We start from the raw sequence: 22,423 nt of genomic DNA, 5'->3' as shown, positions 1-22,423 counted from the left end.
ATACATTTCAGCCACATTTACATTTCAGCTACATTTACATTTCAGCTATGTATACATTTCAGCTACATTTACATTTCAGCTATATATACATTTCAGCCACATTTACATTTCAGCTATATATACATTTCAGCCACATTTACATTTCAGCCATATATACATTTCAGCTATATATACATTTCAGCCATATATACATTTCAGCCACATTTACATTTCAGCCACATTTACATTTCAGCCATATATACATTTCAGCCATATATATACATTTCAGCCAAATTTACATTTCAGCCACATTTACATTTCAGCCACATTTACATTTCAGCTATATACACATTTCAGCTACATTTACATTTCAGCTACATTTACATTTCAGCTACATTTACATTTCAGCTATATATACATTTCAGCCACATTTACATTTCAGCTATATAGACATTTCAGCTACATTTACATTTCAGGAACATTTACATTTCAACTATATACACATTTCAGCTACATTTACATTTCAGCTATATAGACATTTCAGCTACATTTACATTTCAGGAACATTTACATTTCAGCTATATACACATTTCAGCTACATTTACATTTCAGCAACATTTACATTTCAGCTATATACACATTTCAGCTACATTTACATTTCAGCTATATATACATTTCAGCTACATTTACATTTCAGGAACATTTACATTTCAGCTATATACACATTTCAGCTACATTTACATTTCAGCAACATTTACATTTCAGCTATATTTACATTTCAGCTACATTTACATTTCAGCTATATATACATTTCAGCTACATTTACATTTCAGCTATATATACATTTCAGCTACATTTACATTTCAGGAACATTTACATTTCAGCTATATATACATTTCAGCTACATTTACATTTCAGCTATATACACATTTCAGCTACATTTACATTTCAGCTATATACACATTTCAGCTACATTTACATTTCAGCTATATATACATTTCAGCTACATTTACATTTCAGGAACATTTACATTTCAGCTATATATACATTTCAGCTACATTTACATTTCAGGAACATTTACATTTCAGCTACATTTACATTTCAGCTACATTTACATTTCAGCTACATTTACATTTCAGGAGCATTTACATTTCAGCTATATACACATTTCAGCTATATACACATTTCAGCTATATACACATTTCAGCTACATTTACATTTCAGCTACATTTACATTTCAGCTATATACACATTTCAGCTACATTTACATTTCAGCTATATATACATTTCAGCTATTTACATTTCAGGAACATTTACATTTCAGCTATATACACATTTCAGCTATATACACATTTCAGCTATATATACATTTCAGCTACATTTACATTTCAGGAACATTTACATTTCAGCTACATTTACATTTCAGGAACATTTACATTTCAGGAACTTTCACACTTCAGTCATTTAGCAGATGCTCTTATGCAGAGCGACTTACAGTAAGTTCCTTCATCTTGAGATGGTGAGACAACCTCCCATCACAGTAATAATAAGGACAACTTCTCCTCAAGAAAGCAGCTATCAGCAGAATCAGTGCTGGTGAGAAGAGACCGTGTGAGTGTCAGTACCAAGAAAGACAAGGGTGTTAGTTGTTTTAATTGTTTTGGTTCAGACATTGATCTCTGTGTTTGATCTCGGTTCAGATGGTGGTTCAGGTCGTGCTGTATAATCCACTGTAGAATAGTGTTGTAGGCTCTGACTTTCTGTGATGCATCAAAGGGAGCATTCCTCTGGGTGGATGTAGTGAATATGGGTCCTGGGCAACAGAGATGTGTCTGTCTGTGTGTGTGTGTGTGTGTGTGTGTGTTTGCACAGACCTCACCATGGTTTTCATCCCTGGCTGCTGCAGGCTGCAGGCAGCACGTCATCTCCTCTCTGTTTTTCATTTCTGCATGGCCGTCACTGAGGGTAGTGGAGATTTTATCCAGCCTGAGATGGAGGTCCTATGTATGAGACCACTGTTAAAGAACGGTGACTTCAGCAGAGAAGTAACAGGGAATATGATGGTCCTGCACTTCCTTATCACTGTTGCCAGCCACAGGCCTTTAGGGCACTGGTAACACCTAGAGGGCTTCCAAAATGTCATCTAATTTCCTATATAGTGGACCACAGGGCTCTGACAGGCCAAGAGTAGTGCATGATAAAGGGAATAGGGCTCCATTTGGGAAGCACACTAGTCTTCTCTTTCTCAATACTGAGGGTGGAGGAACCTGGATGAGCTCCTATCTTTTGTTTTATCGTGTGTGTGTGTGTGTGTGTGTGTGTGTGTGTCCACATCATGGCTCTGTGTAACCAGCACTCAAACATTGTTTAGGTGAGTTCAAATCTGGGGGAAGTAGTTTCAGCTTATTTTTGTTAACAGAGATAAAGGTCTTCAAAATAACAACATGTTTTGTATTCTTTGTTTACATAATATGTACATGAGGTCAGGTTTTATTCCGTTTGGCCCAGTCACTGATGCCAGGAGACGGTGAGGGCAACTTGAGTGTTTCGTGTGAGGATACATGATTCTTGTCCATGGTTTGTGAGTTTGTGTTTATAAAATATGTTTTTCTTCCTGTTCTAGGTACTACATGAAAGAGTCCAGAGGGAGCAGACGGTGGTTGATATTCTTGGAGGGCGGCTGGTACTGCTTCAACAAAGAGAACTGTGACAGCCGATACGACACCATGAGGAGACTGATGAGCTCGTCCAAGTGGCCTCAAACCAAAACAGGTCAGAATCTCTGCCTACATTACCCGCCTGTGTCTGTCTGGCTGTTACCGTTCACCAACCCCCCACCACTACTACTCTAAGACACAAATTAAGCCTTGTCCTGAACTGAACTTTATGTTATTATCGTTAATGTCGTCTTTATGTTATTATCGTTAATGTCGTCTTTATGTCTTTATGTTATTACGTATCGTTAATGTCGTCTTTATGTTACTGCGTATCGTTAATGTCGTCTTTGTGTTATTGCGTATCGTTAATGTCGTCTTTGTGTTATTGCGTATCGTTAATGTCGTCTTTGTGTTATTGCGTATCGTTAATGTCGTCTTTGTGTTATTGCGTATCGTTAATGTCGTCTTTGTGTTATTGCGTATCGTTAATGTCGTCTTTGTGTTATTGCGTATCGTTAATGTCGTCTTTGTGTTATTGCGTATCTTTGTGTTATTACGTATTAATGTCGTCTTTGTGTTATTGCGTATCGTTAATGTCGTCTTTGTGTTATTGCGTATCGTTAATGTCGTCTTTGTGTTATTGCGTATCGTTAATGTCGTCTTTGTGTTATTGCGTATCGTTAATGTCGTCTTTATGTTATTGCGTATCGTTAATGTCGTCTTTATGTTATTACGTATCGTTAATGTCGTCTTTATGTTATTGCGTATTGTTAATGTTGTCTTTATGTTATTGCGTATCGTTAATGTCGTCTTTATGTTATTACGTATCGTTAATGTCTTCTTTATGTTATTGCGTATCGTTAATGTCGTCTTGATGTTATTGCGTATCGTTAATGTCGTCTTCATGTTATTACGTATCGTTAATGTCGTCTTTATGTTATTACGTATCGTTAATGTCGTCTTTGGTGTGCTTCTCAATGCACAAGCTCCTTGTTCCCCACTCCTATCAATAAAACAATTGTATTAAGTCATACAAAAGTGTTACTGTGCGTGAAGTTTAAAATGGATTCTGTCATTACTAAATGTGTAATGTGATATATTTTCAAATTAAACATTTTTAAAACCAAAAAACATTTGATTAATAAAATATTTCATCAGTTGTCTTCCTCAAATGAAGTGGATGATGACGCAACCTTTGCGAGAGGGAGGGAATCTGATTTAATCAGTCCTCAACTCGTGGCTCAGTCATTTGGCAGGGCGGCAGGGTAGCCTAGTGGTTAGAGCGTTGGACTAGTAACTGAAAGGTTGCAAGATTGAATCCCCGAGCTGACAAGGTAAAAATCTGTCGTTCTGCCCCTGAACAAGGTAGTTAACCTACTGTTTCTAGGCTGTTGAAAATAACAATTAGTTCTTAACTGACATGTTAAGAACAAATTATAAAAATTTCAGTCAGTGGAGTTAAGTTAGCTGTGAGTTAGCCTGCCATGTCGCAGGCTATTTCTGAAGGATTGGGTGCCATAGAAATGTACCTGGCTAAAAGGTGAGCCACATTTGTACGACCAGTTAAACCAAGTTTAACTCAGAGTTGACCAAAGTTACCTTCTCTAACTCCTCAAACCTGCTTCGTAGTTTACCCCTCTGGACTAAGAGGCAATATCAATAGAGATTCTCATTTGAAAATGATTTTTAGTCTGGGCCTAATGTTACAGAAAATATCAGACACTTATCTAAAGCAACCTACTGTATGGTAAGTGCACTCTTTTGTTGCTAGTGCCATGTGCCGACCAACTGAGCCCCACCACCACATGTTATAGACCGAAAATGGCTATGGGCTGTAGTGCTGTCTGTTCTGGCTCTGCACCCACACATAGAACGAAGTACAGACCAGGGCCGTATCCACACATAGAACAACGTACAGAGCAGGGCCGTATCCACACATAGAACAACGTACAGAGCAGGGCCGTATCCACACATAGAACAACGTACAGAGCAGGGCCGTATCCACACATAGAACAACGTACAGAGCAGGGCCGTATCCACACATAGAACAACGTACAGAGCAGGGCCGTATCCACACGATGAACAACGTACAGACCAGGGCCGTATCCACACGATGAACAAAGTACAGACCAGGGCCGTATCCACACGATGAACAACGTACAGACCAGGGCCGTATCCACACGATGAACAACGTACAGACCAGGGCCGTATCCACACGATGAACAAAGTACAGACCAGGGCCGTATCCACACATGACCAGGGCCGTATCCACACGATGAACAACGTACAGACCAGGGCCGTATCCACACGATGAACAACGTACAGACCAGGGCCGTATCCACACAATGAACAAAGTACAGACCAGGGCCGTATCCACACGATGAACAAAGTACAGACCAGGGCCGTATCCACACGATGAACAACGTACTGACCAGGGCCGTATCCACACGATGAGTACAGACCACGTATCCACACACTGAACAACGTACAGACCAGGGCCGTATCCACACGATGAACAACGTACAGACCAGGGCCGTATCCACACGATGAACAACGTACAGACCAGGGCCGTATCCACACGATGAACAACGTACAGACCAGGGCCGTATCCACACGATGAACAACGTACAGACCAGGGCCGTATCCACACAATGAACAAAGTACAGACCAGGGCCGTATCCACACAATGAACATCAGTAAGACCACGTTATTGAACAACTATACACAGACCAGGGTCCTCGTATCCACACACTGAACAACTATGTACAGACCAGGGCCGTATATGTAATGACCAGTGTTATTGAGACGGTCCTCTATGTAGTAATGACCAGTGTTATTGAGACAGTCCTCTATGTAGTAATGACCAGTGTTGAGACGGTCCTCACAATGAACAAAGTACAGTAATGACCAGTGTTATTGAGACAGTCATCTATGTAGTAATGACCAGTGTTACTGAGACGGTCCTCTATGTAGTAATGACCAGTGACCAGTGTTATGTAGTAATGACCAGTGTTATTGAGACGGTCCTCTATGTAGTAATGACCAGTGTTATTGAGACGGTCCTCTGTGTAGTAATGACCAGTGTTACTGAGACTGTCCTCTATGTAGTAATGACCAGTGTTATTGAGACGGTCCTCTATGTAGTAATGACCAGTGTTATTGAGACGGTCCTCTATGTAGTAATGACCGGTGTTACTGAGACGGTCCTCTATGTAGTAATGAGTTACTGGTCCTCTATGTAGTAATGACCAGTGTTATTGAGACGGTCCTCTATGTAGTAATGACCAGTGTTATTGAGACGGTCTCTATGTAGTAATGAATGACGGTCCTCTATGTAGTAATGACCGGTGTTATTGAGACGGTCCTCTATGTAGTAATGACCGGTGTTATTGAGACGGTCCTCTATGTAGTAATGACCGGTGTTATTGAGACGGTCCTCTATGTAGTAATGACCGGTGTTATTGAGACGGTCCTCTATGTAGTAATGACCGGTCCTCTATGTAGTAATGACCAGTGTTATTGAGACGGTCCTCTATGTAGTAATGACCAGTGTTATTGTCCTCTATGTAGTAATGACCGGTTATTGAGACCTCTATGTAGTAATGACCAGTGTTACCAGGTTACTGAGACAGTCTCTATGTGTAATGACCGGTCCTCTATGTAGTAATGACCAGTGTTACTGAGACGGTCCTCTATGTAGTAATAACCAGTGTTATTGAGACGGTCCTCTATGTAGTAATGACCAGTGTTATTGAGACGGTCCTCTGTGTAGTAATGACCAGTGTTACTGAGACTGTCCTCTATGTAGTAATGACCAGTGTTATTGTAGTAATGACCAGTGTTATTGAGGGTATGTAGTAATGACCAGTGTTATTGAGACGGTCCTCTATGTAGTAATGACCAGTGTTATTGTAGTAATGACCAGTGTCCTCTATGTAGTAATGACCAGTGTTATTGAGACGGTCCTCTATGTAGTAATGACCAGTGTTATTGAGACGGTCCTCTATGTAGTAATGACCAGTGTTATTGAGACAGGGTCTATGTAGTAATGACCAGTGTTATTGAGACAGGCATCTATGTAGTAATGACCAGTGTTACTGAGACAGTCATCTATGTAGTAATGACCAGTGTTATTGAGACGGTCCTCTATGTAGTAATGACCAGTGTTATTGAGACGGTCCTCTATGTAGTAATGACCAGTGTTATTGAGACAGGGTCTATGTAGTAATGACCAGTGTTATTGAGACAGGCATCTATGTAGTAATGACCAGTGTTATTGTAGTAATGACCAGTGTCCTCTATGTAGTAATGACCAGTGTTATTGAGACAGTCCTCTATGTAGTAATGACCAGTGTTATTAGAGACAGGGTCCTCTATGTAGTAATGACCAGTGTTATTAGTAATGACAGTGTTATTGAGACATCTATGTAGTAATGACCAGTGTTATTGAGACGGTCCTCTATGTAGTAATGACCAGTGTTATTGAGACAGTCCTCTATGTAGTAATGACCAGTGTTATTGAGACAGTCCTCTATGTAGTAATGACCAGTGTTACTGAGACAGTCCTCTATGTAGTAATGACCAGTGTTATTGAGACGGTCCTCTATGTAGTACGGTCCTCTATGTAGTAATGACCAGTGTTATTGAGACGGTCCTCTATGTAGTCTGCCTGATCCTGTAAGAGGGAAGTGCCTCCTCTCTCTCAATGTGCTGTCATGACCATCATTAATGCAGTGATTATGAGGAAGTTGGTGATGTTTTTTGGGAGTGTTATGATGGTTAATGTCATCTCTTCTCTATTGCTGTGTCATTCCTCTCTGTAGGCACAGGGATCCTGTCTCCACTCCCAGAGGAAAACCCTCACTGGTGGAACGCCAACATGGTGTAAGTTCCAGGATTTGGTGTGTCTGTGTCCAGTTGATCTTTATAAAGGTGTAAGAAGACCTGCCACTGATGTTGTGCTTCCTCTCCAGGTTCATCCCCTACTGCTCTAGTGATGTGTGGAGTGGTGCCTCAGCCAAGACAGACCACAGTAAGACATGACTATTAGCCATTCTAATGTGTGTTTGCATTTTCTAATGGAGGTCAGTCAACCAAACACCCAATCAATAAATCAACCAAACACCCAATCAATAAATCAAACGATCAACCAAACACCCAATCAATAAATCAACCAATCAGCCAATACATCAATCAAACAATCAACCAATCAATCACACAATCAACTAATCAATCAACCAAGCAACCAATAAAACAAGCAACCGATCAGCCAACCAACCAAGATATTAATCAATCATTCAATCAATTAACTTAACCAATTTCCCTCGAGGAAAATATGTTTTATTTCATTGAGTCATCCATGATAGACATAGGATAGGTAGGTATGTTGTGTGCATTGTGTTGGTCACTCTGCACTCAATGTATTGTGTTGGTGACTGACTGTCTGTCTGCGTGCCGTCTGTGTGCAGGTGGCTACGCCTTCATGGGGTCTCTGATCATTCAGGAGGTCGTGAAGGATCTGCTGACCAAGGGGCTTGACAACGCCAAGGTTCTACTACTGGCTGGCAGCAGGTGGGTGGGGCCCCATGTTGGTGTGGGTGTGTCTGTGTTAACGTAATGTAAATATGTTTAATTAACTGGAACTGTGTGTCACTAGAGATTAAAGTGAGTGAGTGTGTCTGTTTGTACCTGTGTGTGTTTGTATCGATTCGTGTGTGTGTCCATGCTGTGTGTGTGTGTGTGTGTGTGTGTGTGTCCATGCTTGTTGTGTGTGTGTGTCCATGCTTGTGTTGTGTGTGTGTGTCCGTGCTTGTGTGTGTGTGTGTGTCCGTGCTTGTGTGTGTGTGTGTGTCCGTGCTTGTGTGTGTGTGTGTGTCCATGCCAGTGTGTGTGCATCTATGCCTGTGTGTGTTATCTGTGTGTCTCTTCTCTACCCCACAGTGCGGGGGGGACGGGGGTCCTGTTGAACGTGGACCCTGTGGCTGAGCTGCTGGAGGGGTTGGGGCACCCTGGGATCCAGGTGAGGGGTCTGGCTGACTCGGGCTGGTTCCTGGACAACAAGCAGTACCGATCTACTGACTGTCACGACACCATCAGCTGTGCCCCCACGGAGGCCATCAAGAGAGGCATCAAGTAAGAGAGCACTCCACCACTATAGCTGCAGTCTCTGGGACCATATTCACAATCTCAGATTAGGGGTGCTGATATATGATCAGTTTTCCAACTTTTAGATCATATTCAATAAAATCATATGGATAGGGAGGACTGATCCTAGATCAGCACTCCTATTCTGAACTGCTTTCTGAGTGGTTCGGGCCAGAGTGTTTCTCATGGCCCAGTGGCCTGATCAGGATAAGCTATAGGATATAGGATAAGCTATAGGCCCTAGTTGTACTGTACTGTGTCGCTTCATTGTTAAATGGATTGAAAATATTGAACCCCCTCGCCTAAGGCTGCATTTACACAGCTCAATAATTGGCAAAAGATCTGATCTGATTGGGATGTTTGTGTAAACACAGCCTGAGAGATCTGATCTGATTGGGATGCTTGTGTAAACACAGCCTTAGAGATTTGATCTGATCGGGATGCTTGTGTAAACGCAACCTTAGAGATCTGATTGAGATGCTTGTGTAAACACAACCTTAGAGATCTGATCTGATCAGGATGCTTGTGTAAATACAGCCTTAGAGATTTGATCTGATCGGGCTTCTTATGTAGACTCATGCTTAGTAGCCTATTCTTCAGGTCCTATATGAACTGACACTGTAAGATGTTGAACTCTGACCTATTGTCACCAGGTACTGGGGCAGCGTTGTGCCAGAGAGGTGTAGACAGGTCCACCTGGGGGAGGAGTGGAACTGTTTCTTTGGCTACAGAGTGTTCCCCTCCATAAAGAGTGAGTGCTAGCAAAGGTTAATTAATTCATTTGTGAATTTGCACAGATATCTGTGTGTGTCTCTGTGTGTCAGTGTGTTCATTATGGACAGCCTGAGCCTGTGCATGCGTTTGTGTGTGTGTGTTCACTTGTGCATACATTACAACCTCCCTCCACACAGGCCCAGTGTTCGTGGTCCAGTGGTTGTTCGACGAGGCCCAGCTGACCGTGGACAACATCCATCTGACCGGTCAGCCCGTCCAGGAGGGGCAGTGGCGGTACATCCAGAACCTAGGCATCGAGCTGAGGAACACGCTCAAAGATGTCCCGTAAGCACCTGCAAACTTACAGTAACTCTTACAGCAAATTTAGAGTTACTCTTACAACAAACTTACAGTTACTCTTACAACAAACTTATAGTAACTCTTACAGCAAATTTAGAGTTACTCTTACAGCAAACTTACAGTAACTCTTACAGCAATCTTACAGCAAACTTACAGTAATTCTTACAACAAACTTACAGTAACTCTTACAGCAAACTTACAGTAACTCTTACAACAAACTTACAGTAACTCTTACAGCAAACTTACAGTAACTCTTACAACAAACTTACAGTAACTCTTACATCAAACTTACAGTAACTCTTACATCAAACTTACAGTAACTCTTACAGCAAACTTACAGTAACTCTTACAGCAAACTTACAGTTACTCATACAGCAAACTTACAGTAACTCTTACAGCAAAAGATTGACAGACAGACAGTGTGTCAAGGTTATGCTGCCAACTGTGTTCAACAAGTCTCATGTATTTGCATACATTTTCAGGGCCATGTTTGCTCCAGCTTGCCTCTCACATGAAGTCATCACAAGGAAGTAAGTATCAATCTCTCTGTCTTTCATCTTCCACCTGGGTCATGTTCAGATGGGCACATCGTATATAAAGGCTTTACAACAGAAAATGAAAATTGTGTTGTAATTGGACACATTTATCACTTGGTTTTTAAACTTTCTTCAAACCTGGGTTGCGTTCAGTAGGGCACACCATATACAAAAAAACATTTTGAAATAAAAAATGGAAATCTGTGTTGTTATTGGACAAATCAAAATAGTACCTCCACCTTTCACTGCTTTTTCCCTACTGAACACCATTCTAATTAGAGAGATATGTGTGATGTCTACTGTTAATTTTTATTGTTTACCTTACTTGCTTTGGCAATGTTAACACATGTTTCCCATGCCAATAAAGCCCCTTGAATTGAATTGAATTGATAATTCTGTGTCAGCTAGCTGTTTATTGTGACTCGCCGTGATCTAACAGTGCCCTCTTGTGGCTGGTCTGTTACAGTTACTGGATCGACGTTCAGGTCAAAGGCACCTCCCTTCCCCGAGCCCTGCACTGCTGGGACCGCAGTCTCCAAGACAACAGCCGGAACAACAAGGCCCCGCCCAAGGGCTGCCCCGTCCATTTGATTGACAGCTGCCCCTGGCCACACTGCAACCCCACCTGCCCCACCATCCGGGACCAGTTCACGGGCCAGGAGATGAACGTGATCCAGTTCCTCATGCACATGGGCTTTGACGTGCAGAAGATGGCCCAGCAGCAGGGAATGGACCCCAGCAAGCTACTGGGGATGCTCAGCAGCGGGAGCTAAGGAGACAGGAGTAAAGTCTTAGTACAGTAGACTAAACCAGGGGGCTATGGGGCCAAATCCTAACTTTGAGATCCCAGAATTTTTTTTTTTTTGAAATACTTGTTTTAATCTCCGGTTGACATCAATGTTTGATTTAAAGGGATAGTTCACTTTTGGGGGAGTGGGGGGATTTTAGCTTATTTTTAACTTGAAGTATCCTTTTAAGCAAAAGACTTTTGAGTTTTGTGTGGATCTCAAGGTAGGATTCGACACCAAGTCTGGTCCCCACATCTGATACCTCCAGCTCTGCTCCCCATGTTCCCTGTCCCCATCCCATTCACCTCAGCCCTAACCTCAGTCACACCTAAGGGCTACAGTCTGACCCCTGACCCCTCACCCCCAACCCACCCGACAGAGCCTCTCACAACCCAGTACTATTAGGAGTACTAGGGCAAACACTCCACATAGACAAGGCACACCTCTCTGCTACTCTCCTTAAATTATCTTTTGGTTGGGAAAGAAAAAGAATAATCACGAATGTAATCCAGTTTTAAGGATGCTCATTGTTTAGTTGCTATTTGCTCTGTTTGTTTTTTTGTTTTTTACCTTAACTTTTATCCTGTGTCGGTTGTTTTTAATTGTGTCATTGTTAAAAAAGGCAGCAATGACTTAAGGAAGTGTTTTAAAGGAGTCTATGTAAAATATATGAAGTAAACACAATGCTTAAGTCTGTCTAACTGTGGGTCTCTTCTACCATAGCATTTTCTCCTCAAGTCAAGAACAGGCGCATACACACATTAAAGGTGTGGAAAGCACTGGACAAGTAGTCCTTCTCTAAGGAGGCAGTGACTGCTTCCCAAATGCCACCCTATTCCCTATATAGTGCACTACTTTTGACCAGGCACTAGGGTGGCACTAGGGTGCCATTTGGGATGCAACAATAACATGGAAATAACTGTGGATTATTCAGTGAGGTGAAACGTTCAGAATGTTACAGATAGAAATGGAACGAATAGATCAGACACGATTCCCAATATTAACTTGCCAGATATCACATCTACACAACACATATCTATCTGAACGTTCTGTAACCCTTGCACCCTCCTGAACAGGGTCAGTATTTACCCCCGTCTCATCTCCAAAGCAGTGGAGGGTTGGGAAAAGAGTGGAAAGAGAGAGGCAGGATGAGAAAGGAAGAATGCAGCAACCCAGCTCTCACCGCTGATCATCACCACAGCACACTGTAACAACAACTGCATCAGACTGTTCTTAATGTGATGCTAGGCAACACATGAAACAAATCACCAGCTGGCTGACAGTTTGTTACTCCATGGCTTGATGCGGTATCATAAAGGCATAACGGCTGCAACCCGGAATTGACCAGTCAGATTGCGAGACCGGAATGAACCTTTATATAATGAGCAATACACGTTCAGGTTCATTTGAAAACTGCAGGAATTGTATGAGGACCAATGAGAACTTAGACACAACCACCAAAGGTATTGATTGGGTGTCACCTATTGGCAATTGGAGGAACATCATGAAAGTTCAACCAAAGGTTTCTCACGGGGCTTCCAACTAAAGAAATTATGATTCAGATGGTTGTGGTACAGAAGAGTCCATTATACCGGTAACTACAGTCCTTACCTTGACACAGGTAGACATGGTTCAGATCCTAAAGGTATTGAACACAGAAACAGAATTCTAGAGGAATTCTGATTCTATGATTGACCATAAAGTAGGATCTCATTTCCACACCGTGCCAGTCTAGAGTTCTACGGTGCTCTCCCTGATTTGTGGTGCTCAGATGGGTCTCAGTGCTGGTGGGCCTTGATTTAGCATGTGTGGCACAATGAAAACAATAGAATAGTCCCAAAAGTGCAAGCCACTCACCCTCCCCAGCTAACACTCCTCCACGCAGGCTCAATCAAACACTCAAAGTATCTGAAAATGAAACAAAAACTGCATGAATCCAGGTTCTGTAGGTCACTCACACAGGCCCACTAATAGTTAATCTATACCACAGTGCCAATGCATGTAGTCCTCTTTACCTCTCAACAGAATCATCAGCTATGCTCCTTTTTAGTCAGCCATGACAGTTTCCATGCATACAGTATATCACCGCATCAGAAGGTGAACTACACATTAGATGGGCTTTGTTGAACAACAAACTGTAGAATCAATGCAATTTCCATTCAAATGGAGAAGAACATCACATACTGGATTCTTTTTGTCTGAGTGTATAGGTTATTTTTAAGTGTTCACTATTGTAACTCCTTCTCTTTATATTTTGTAATAGAAAATCACTTTTTAATATAATGATAATGTTGTATGTACTGTAATGCTCAATGTTAAGTCATATGAACGATGTTTTAAAGGACCTCTCAGCAGATGCCAGAGAAGGAAAGGTATTACTCATTGTCATTTTGTTCTGTAACATATTTTTTAACAGAGAACTCAAGCTACATTGGTAATTTACATATTTATTTTGTTATGTAAATCATATTTATAAGTGCTATATTCACAGAGAAGTGATTCTTTGTAAATTGTAAATATATTGCTGTTTTTTTTTTCTCTTTGTGTCTTTGTATCAGACTTTAAAGAAAGGACACATTACAATTATTTCAAAAGAAACGTTTTCTTGTTGTCTTTTTGATGTCTTCACCATTCTGCCTCAATCTACAGTACCAATAGTGGACTCCTTGACTCACACAGTACACGCACATATGTATTAGGGTAGAAACTGATAGTGTAACTACCTACCTTATTTTAAATGCACTTACATAGTTCTGGCTAAGTGTCTGCTAAATGGTTCAAATGTAGAAACTCAACATCTTATCAGGCTTTTATTTGATTTACAAATGAATTTCAATTGATTACTATACCTTGACTGTCACATGAAACTCAATCTCAAACTCAGCTCAAAACTGGTAGCTACTAGTATCTCATGTATAATCATCCCTAGGACCTGTATATAACTGCTGGCCCAAATGGCTGTCTTGGGCTCTTTTCCCTGTCATTACGTTGGGGATAAATGCCAGGCAGTCTCCCAGTGAGAGACTGAGCATGATAGAGAGAGACAGAAAAAGAGAGAGAGAGAATGAGAAAGAGAGAGTCTGACTAAGTAAGTTCCCTCTGTCCCAGAAACACGACTCTCCACGCTGGTGCCTGATGGGGGCGGACCTGGACATGTGGGCTCCCACCCCATTCCTCTGTGGAATATAGTCCCCTATTTATAGACCCGGCCTGGCCCATAACCCTGAGCTGGGCAGAGCAGTCATTTAAATAACTTTCCCTGGCAGCCTATGGGGCACCCATACTGTCATGTAGGAGAGAGAGGGTGTGTGTGTGTATTTGAGAGAGAGAGAACACATCAGGAGGAGAGAGAGGGTGAGAGGCAGTGGGAGAGAGAGAAAAGCGATGTGAGAGAGAGACAGAGGAAGTGAGGGAGAGAGGGAGTGGGAGAGAGTGAAATAGCGTGTGAGAGAGAGAGACAGAGAAGAAGAGAGGGAGAAAGAGGGACACGAGACAGAGATCAGACTGGACTTTTCCATGGAGCTTAGGTCCTGGCAGTGGAAGGATTACAAGGACAGAGCTGATCAGTATTGGACCTTGACAAGCCTGGTACAGCTGCCCGCATGGGACACAGGACTACAACCAGAACAACCTGACCCCCCCCCGTTCAATAATGGGTTATTATCGGAGCACTCCCCCATGCTCATGTAACTGTACTGCGTTTGAATGAGCCTGTTGATGGATTGTTGGGCTCTGGATCTCTGGAGTGACGTGTTGGGAGCGAGGAACTTGTTGCGCTTCCATAACCTGAAGGAGAAGTGAATGACAAGACCCTTTGTGACTGAGTTGGACTTTTCAGTTAAAACACAAGGGTAATGTTATATCTGGCCACCGTCAATCTCAATCTGTGACTTTATCTTGATATGTGATTATTGATACAAGCATCTGTAAGAAACTAGACAGATCACTTGGGTCAACATTAAATTATTACCGTTAGAGAGGCAAAGAAGTTACCAGATTTGATGTTATTTGAGAATCCAAAATTGCTAAACTGTTGACAGGGAAGATGAAATCAGCACTGCTCAAGGCTCTGACTGCGTTGTAAGTTGAACACCATTGTGGCCGACTGTAACCTGATCTCCAACACACTGCAGTAATTACAAGGTGCATGCAGGGAAACATAAAGAGAGATTTGTAATTAGACCTGTCTATAAAAAGAGCCAGGCAAAGGGCGAGGTCCCCACACACATCTCACAGAGAGAGAAAGGGGGAGAGTCAGGCCAAGGACACCCAACTTGAAGGGAGGGAAGGGGGCTGTCTGGAGGCATAGGAAGGAGGCTGCCTGGGGGCAAAGGAAGAGGCTGCCTGGGGGCATTGTGGGGTGTAAGTGACACCCCAGACCCCAAAGCGTAAAGGGGGCAACGACACCTAACCTGAAGGGAAGGAGGCTGCCTGGAGTCACCATTGGGAAGAAGATACACCCAGACAGCTTTTGGCAATTAGGGGACAGGAGGTGTAACCATGGACCCCAAGGCGGACACTACCTGAACAAGGCGGCGTGCTGTCTCCTCTAGGAGCGGCCCGTATGCTCCAGCTCCTCCTGGGCTGCACCATCATAGCCCTGGTGGCCCACAGCGCTGGATACAACCATGCCTGGTATCTACTGCATGTTTGTGTGGTGCTTCTGCTTCGCCATGACCCTGCTGGTGTTCACCATGGATGTGACACGCCTCCCCTGCTGCATGCCCATTTCCTGGGACAACCTCACTGTGGCGTTCGCCATGCTCGCCACACTCATGTATGTCGCCGCCTCCGTCGTCTACCCGTCTGCCCCTACCTGCGCTCTCAGTGCTCCAAGTCGGACGGGGGCTGCGGCGGCGCAACTACCACTGTCGCTGTCACCGTGTGCTCCAGTTTCTGCTGCTTCGCCTATGCGGCTGAGGTGTTCCTGACCCGGGCCAAACCCGGCCATGTGGTGGGCTACATGGCCACTATGTCAGGCCTGCTCAAGGTGGTCCAGGCCCGTGGCCTGCATTATATTCGGGGCCTTGGCCAACGACGAGTACAACCGCCACATCCCCCTCATTACTGCGTGGTGGTCTACAGCCTGTGCTTCTCCATCACCGTGGTCGTGATCGCTGTGACCGTGTCGGGAAAAGCCTCGGCTCTGCCCCTGCATTCCCCTTCGACCGCTTCGTGATCATCTACACGTTCCTGGCGACGTTGCTGTACCTGAGCGCCGCCCTGGTGTGGCCCATCTTTAGCTTCGACAGGAAGTATGGCACGCCGGGTCGCCCCGACGGCTGTCCTGGGAGAACTGTCCCTGGGACAGCAAGCTGGTGGTGGCGGTGTTCACCCATGTCAACATGGTGCTGTACTTCAGCGACCTAATCTACTCCCAGAGGATCCGCTTTGTCTCCCACTCTGCTGCTTGAGGACCCTTCCCACCTTCCTCGCTCCACTCCGCTGCTTGAGGACCCCTTCACCCTGCACTCTGCTGCCTGAGGATCCCTCCACCCTCCTCCTCCACTCCGCTGCTTGAGGACCCCTCCACCCTCCACTCTGATGCCTGAGGACCCCTCCACTCTGATGCCTGAGGACCCCTCCACCCTCCTCACTCCACTCTGCTGCCTGAGGACCCCTCCCACCCCCCTCCACCCTTGCCTGAGGACCCCTCCCACTCCACGCTGATGCCTGAGGACCTCCACCCTCCTCACCCACGCTGATGCCTGAGGACCTCTCTTCACTCCTGGGGACTATCCTCCTCACCCTCCTCCAGTCCTGGGGACCCCTCTATCCTCCTCAGTCCTGGGGACTCCTCTATCCTCCTCAGTCCTTCATCTCCTCATTGGACGGGCACTCCGAGTAAGGGAGAGAGCATTGGAAGACAAGGCGATACGATATTTGAATGGACTTCTGCCTGCTCTGACGTTGTGAGGAGGCGTGGAGAAGGAGATCCTGAGGAATAGAGGAGTATAGACACAGTTGCACCCCTGGCCTTCAGAGACAGACAGAGACCACACTGGAAATGACACACAGCATCTCCCACTCAAGTCCTGGGGACCCCTCTATCCTCCTCAGTCCTGGGGACCCCTCTATCCTCCTCAGTCCTGGGGACACCTCTATCCTCCTCAGTCCTGGGGACACCTCTATCCTCCTCAGTCCTGGGGACACCTCTATCCTCCTCAGTCCTGGGGACACCTCTATCCTCCTCAGTCCTGGGGACCCCTCTATCCTCCTCAGTCCTGGGGACCCCTCTACCCTCCTCAGTCCTGGGGACCCCTTTATCCTCCTCAGTCCTGGGGACCCCTCTATCCTCCTCAGTCCTGGGGACCCCTCTACCCTCCCTCAGTCCTGGGGACCCCTCTATCCTCCTCAGTCCTGGGGACACCTCTATCCTCCTCAGTCCTGGGGACCCCTTTATCCTCCTCAGTCCTGGGGACACCTCTATCCTCCTCAGTCCTGGGGACCCCTCTATCCTCCTCAGTCCTGGGGACTCCTCTATCCTCCTCAGTCCTGGGGACCCCTCTATCCTCCTCAGTCCTGGGGACCCCTCTATCCTCCTCAGTCCTGGGGACCCCTCTATCCTCTTCAGTCCTGGGGACCCCTCTATCCTCCTCAGTCCTGGGGACCCCTCTATCCTCCTCAGTCCTGGGGACCCCTCTATCCCTCCTCAGTCCTGGGGACCCCTCTATCCTCCTCAGTCCTGGGGACCCCTCTATCCTCCTCAGTCCTGGGGACCCCTCTATCCTCCTCAGTCCTGGGGACCCCTCTATCCTCCTCAGTCCTGGGGACCCCTCTACCCTCCTCACTCCTGGGGTGAATCTCAAAAGTTTTTTCCTCGGTTCCTCATTGGACACGGCATACGAGGTAAGGGAGGAGAGCATTGAAGAAGACAAGAGGCGATACGATATTTGAATGGACTTCTGCCTCGCTCTGACGTTGTGAGGAGGCGTGGAGAGGGGATACGAGGAATAGAGGGTATAGACTTTTGAGTTGCACCCCTGGCCTTCAGAGACAGACAGAGACCACACTGGAAATGACACACAGCATCTCCACTCAAGTGCCTCTGAATGCCCCATGCCTACTACAGATTACATATCGCCTCAATGATGTTATGGCCTTGTGCCTTGATGTGTCTTTCTTAACATCAGTGTTGTCTTTCTTAACATCAGTGTTGTGTCATTCTTAACATCAGTGTTGTGTCTTTCTTAACATCAGTGTTGTGTCTTTCTTAACATCAGTGTTGTGTCTTTCTTAACATCAGTGTTGTGTCTTTCTTAACATCAGTGTTGTGTCATTCTTAACATCAGTGTTGTCTTTCTTAACATCAGTGTTGTCATTCTTAACATCAGTGTTATGTCTTTCTTAACATCAGTGTTGTCTTTCTTAACATCAGTGCTGTGCCTTTCTTAACATCAGTGTTACATCTTTCTTAACATCAGTGTGTCACGCCCTGACCTTAGAGAGACGTTTTATTTGGTTAGGTCAGGGTGTGATGTGGGGTGGGGTGGGCATTCTATTTTTTGTTTTCTATGTTTCTTTATTTCTATGTTTTGGCCGGGTATGGTTCTCAATCAGGGACAGCTGTCTATCGTTGTCTCTGATTGGGAATCATACTTAGGTAGCCCTTCTTCCCTCCTTTCAGTGTGGGTAGTTAACTTTGTTTGTGGCACTTAGCCCTGTAAGCGTCATGGTTGTGTCTTTAGTTTGTTGTTTTGTTAGCGACATTTTAAAATAAAATAAAAATATACGCTCACCACGCGGCACTTCGGTCCACTTCGTTTGACGGCCGTGACACAGTGTTATGTCTTTCTTAACATTAGTATTGTGTCTTAACATCAGTGTTGCCTTTCTGAACATCAGTGCTGTGTCTTTCTGAACATCAGTGCTGTGTCTTAACATCAGTGTTGCCTTTCTGAACATCAGTGCTGTGTCTTAACATCAGTGTTATCTTTCTTAACATCAGTGTTACATCTTAACATTAGGGTTATGTCTTAACATCAGTGTTGTGTCTTAACATCAGTGTATTTATTAACATTATTATCAGTAGTATCAGTATTATAATCTCTAAGAGAAACCTGAGACAAGGGCCAGCACTGTTGTAGGCACTCTGTCTAATGGTGCAGTACATTGGTTTAATTCAGAGCTTTGAACGTGTTGGGCGACATTTTCGTAGTGCAAAAAGCGATGTGCTAAATGCGAAAGAACTCTGTAAACCTCATAAACTGGCAGTCTGATTTAAACTGAAACTTTTCCTCTACAATCTGTGTCATAAAGAAGCTATTATTTAAAAGGTTTAGTAAACCGAGCAATGAAAATGTAGTCGCCTTCTAATAATGCACATTGTTGAAAAACATTTTCAAGATTATAACGAGGTTTATGGTCATTTCTGTACTTTGCTTTTGTTCTATGAACATGTCGGCCATTATGTATTGAAGGACGTCGTAAATCATCACTGGGTTGTTTTTGTCTTGAAATAGTCTGTTTAATTTATTGTGTTTCAAGAAACTTTTAATCTTAACTAAGATGTTTTTTTTAAATAATGACAATAATATATAAAACATGTAATGGCGTGTGTTGAATCAACTTACGTCATTTGATGGCTTTTGATGTATATAACATTACAACTACATGTTTCTTCAATCTTGTTTTAGTCCAAGTTCAGTCAGTGTGTAGATTCATTATGAGCTGAATGTGTATCACCTATTCAATGAAATTGGTAATATATAGTATGTGTGGAATGATAACTGAGTGTGTAAGGGAGGGGTTATGGAATTGACTGCATAGGTACAGCTACTATTTGATATGTGATGTCTGTACTGCAAAACATCCTGAACACTGTATTCTAATGACAACCATAATGTACTCAGTGATTTAAACCAAGAGAAAGTTCTGAAACTTGTGAATATTCAAAATGTCATTAAAATGAACAGATTGTTTAGTCTGTGCACCTGTTCATCTCTTTCCCCTTGTCTCCACTCGTGAACAGTGGGCTGCAGACTAGCTAGTAATAAACAGATAAACATTACTGATGCATCTAGTCAATCAGATGTATTAGGTTTTGTTTCTGACACAAAATGCTGCTCTGTCAGAGGATCTGTGATCTACATTTTTATAGCATTATAGCCTGTGATGTATGGACTGGTTTTTCTGGACTGATACCCTTTAAATGGAGACTGGATTAAACAGGGGCTAAGAGACATGGTGCAATATGCATTCACAAAAATGACCTGTCCTTAACTGACACCCAAAACAATGCTGGTACTAGGCTACCGTTTAAATGGTGAAAACACCATCTCGAAAAGCTGTGAACTGCATCAATAACGTGATAAATTCATCAGCTCGCGGGATTCAGTGTCCTGAAATAGAGAAGCAAATACCTTGATGATATATCTTATCACTAACACGTCGATGTGATAAGGCAGTAAATAAATGGTCGGCGCTTTTATACTGTAATACGTATGTAATGGATGCTCTTCCGGAGTCAGCAAGCGGAGGGTGGTCTGGAACGAAACCTAGAGTTTCTTCTCCACGCCCACTGTACTTGCAAGGCTGATGCAACTGGCTGTACACAGCTTACAGAACCCACCCATAACTGTACAATAAATGAATTCTGCCACCGTCATTGGTTAGACGTTTAGCGACTCTCTCAGTCTATTGGTCACTTCGCATGTCATTATCATAGTCGGTTTTTGGTGTGGAAATCATGTTAACGCTGTTACAGCTTTAACTCTGTTGAACTATATGTTTGGCGGCAACATTGGAAAAGGAAACAATTTATACATTCGTCGCAACACCCGTAAGTTTGATTCGTCTGTCAAATATTTAGGCTACTTCGTTGCAGGAAGCTGTCGCCATTGCTTCAATTGTGTCATAACGGCATGTATTGTGATTCCATTTGGTATCAGGAAGTAACTACTGTTTACAGTAAATTCTACATATTCTTTGTTGTTTACACAGGGCGGGTGTAATTGCGTATACCTTTATGTCTCTTGATATTACCAGTGTCCTTTTTTCTTCACAGCAACAACAGAAACTTCAGAATGAGTGTGGGGTTCATCGGAGCGGGTCAGTTGGCCCATGCCTTGGTGAAGGGATTCAGCGCTGCAGGTAACCATCTAAGCATTGCTTTTAATAGCTGGCAGATCCGACCCGCTTGTTTACAGCTGCACTGGCGTCGGACATCATTCATGTGTATATTAAGACACTGCAGAGCTGGAGCGAGACATGGCTCGGAAAACATACCTCAATCCAGAAACACGTTTTTACTCTGAATGTTCCAATTATCCCAACTCTTACACAGAGAAGATTGAACGACTGCTCCGTTGTTAGCAGTCATTCAATCTTCTCTTTATAACAGGACAATTTGGAGTACAGCACATTTCTCATCCCTGGATTGAGGTACTATCTCAAGCTGACTCCACCGTGTCTTAATATACACAGGAATGCTGTCCAACCCTATTGCGGCTGTAAGCAAGCAGGTCATATCTGCTGGCTATGCTTTGAGGTGCATGAGCCATTTAATATTGTCAAATATGAAGTTTGAACCTCCAAATGTTTAGCTGGTCTGATGCTGGTTAAGCTAGTCTAGCTGGTTATGCTGGTTTACCAGCATGGTCTGGAGATGGTTTTGCTGGTGACCAGCCTTCGCTGTGTTTCAGACACATACCAGCTTATGCTGGTGACCAAGCTGGTCCAGCATGGTCTTGGTCAAGCTGGTCTGACCACGCCGATCCAAGCTTATTATATATATATATTTTTTATATTATTTTTTATTTCTATTTGGTACATTTTTATTTGAAGTTTAGTTTGTTTGTTTTCAGGCCTGATTTGCTAGTTTTTATTTTTGTTTTATTTGTATACAAATATTTTGTTTTTAGATTATACCAGTGTCTGAAACGCAGCCAAGGCTGGCCACCAGTGTCTGAAACGCAGCCAAGGCTGGCCACCAGTGTCCGTGACACAGCCACCAGGGTTTCCCAGTTGATTTTCCCCTCTCCCATCCCTGCAGGTGTCATTGCCACACAGAGGATCACTGCCAGCTCCCAGACACAGATCTTCCCACAGTGTCTGGACTGTCAGATCAGAGGATCTCAGTCATTGGGCTACTGGATATTTGTGGGAATAAGTTTCCTTAGTTACAATATCGGCTACACTCAAAATGAGGGAAGAAGAATCCCACACACACACAAGCGAGATGCATAGAGAAAGAAAGACGGAGCGAGAAAAAGGCACATAATACATTTGTTCATTTCAATTATAT

At 43.7% G+C, this 22,423-nt stretch overlaps 1 protein-coding gene, 1 long non-coding RNA gene and 1 pseudogene across 2 annotated transcripts; all 3 read left to right on the top strand.

Moving 5' to 3' along the window:
* The first annotated feature begins 2,607 nt into the window (after positions 1-2,607).
* On the top strand, positions 2,608-13,699 carry LOC135534820 (palmitoleoyl-protein carboxylesterase notum1a). Its single transcript, XM_064961653.1, has 9 exons — positions 2,608-2,751; positions 7,460-7,520; positions 7,610-7,668; positions 8,105-8,207; positions 8,577-8,768; positions 9,434-9,531; positions 9,692-9,839; positions 10,337-10,384; positions 10,857-13,699. Exons 1-9 carry the CDS (start codon positions 2,610-2,612, stop codon positions 11,161-11,163), a joined length of 1,158 nt encoding a protein of 385 aa, XP_064817725.1. The 5' UTR covers positions 2,608-2,609; the 3' UTR covers positions 11,164-13,699.
* Positions 13,700-15,223: 1,524 nt separating this feature from the next.
* On the top strand, positions 15,224-16,592 carry LOC135534821 (myeloid-associated differentiation marker-like protein 2; annotated as a pseudogene).
* A 4,227-nt stretch (positions 16,593-20,819) lies between these two features.
* Positions 20,820-22,223, top strand: LOC135534819 (uncharacterized). Its single transcript, XR_010454748.1, has 3 exons — positions 20,820-20,959; positions 21,185-21,270; positions 22,172-22,223. It is a non-coding gene; the product is annotated as an uncharacterized LOC135534819 (long non-coding RNA).
* Positions 22,224-22,423: the final 200 nt, after the last annotated feature.

This window comes from Oncorhynchus masou, unplaced genomic scaffold, assembly GCF_036934945.1.
Source record: "Oncorhynchus masou masou isolate Uvic2021 unplaced genomic scaffold, UVic_Omas_1.1 unplaced_scaffold_3980, whole genome shotgun sequence".
NCBI classification, from domain to species: Eukaryota; Metazoa; Chordata; class Actinopteri; order Salmoniformes; family Salmonidae; genus Oncorhynchus; species Oncorhynchus masou.
Note: the sequence above shows the minus strand (reverse complement) of the source record. Positions and strands in the feature narration are given on the sequence as shown.

Excerpts from the sequence above, each read along its gene's own strand:
- LOC135534820 (XM_064961653.1), top strand. The coding sequence starts at position 2,610 with ATGAAAGAGTCCAGAGGGAGCAGACGGTGGTTGATATTCTTGGAGGGC. Across the intron at positions 2,752-7,459 it reads GTGGCCTCAAACCAAAACAG|GCACAGGGATCCTGTCTCCA; the intron begins GTCAGAATCTCT and ends TCCTCTCTGTAG. Across the intron at positions 8,769-9,433 it reads GCCATCAAGAGAGGCATCAA|GTACTGGGGCAGCGTTGTGC; the intron begins GTAAGAGAGCAC and ends TATTGTCACCAG.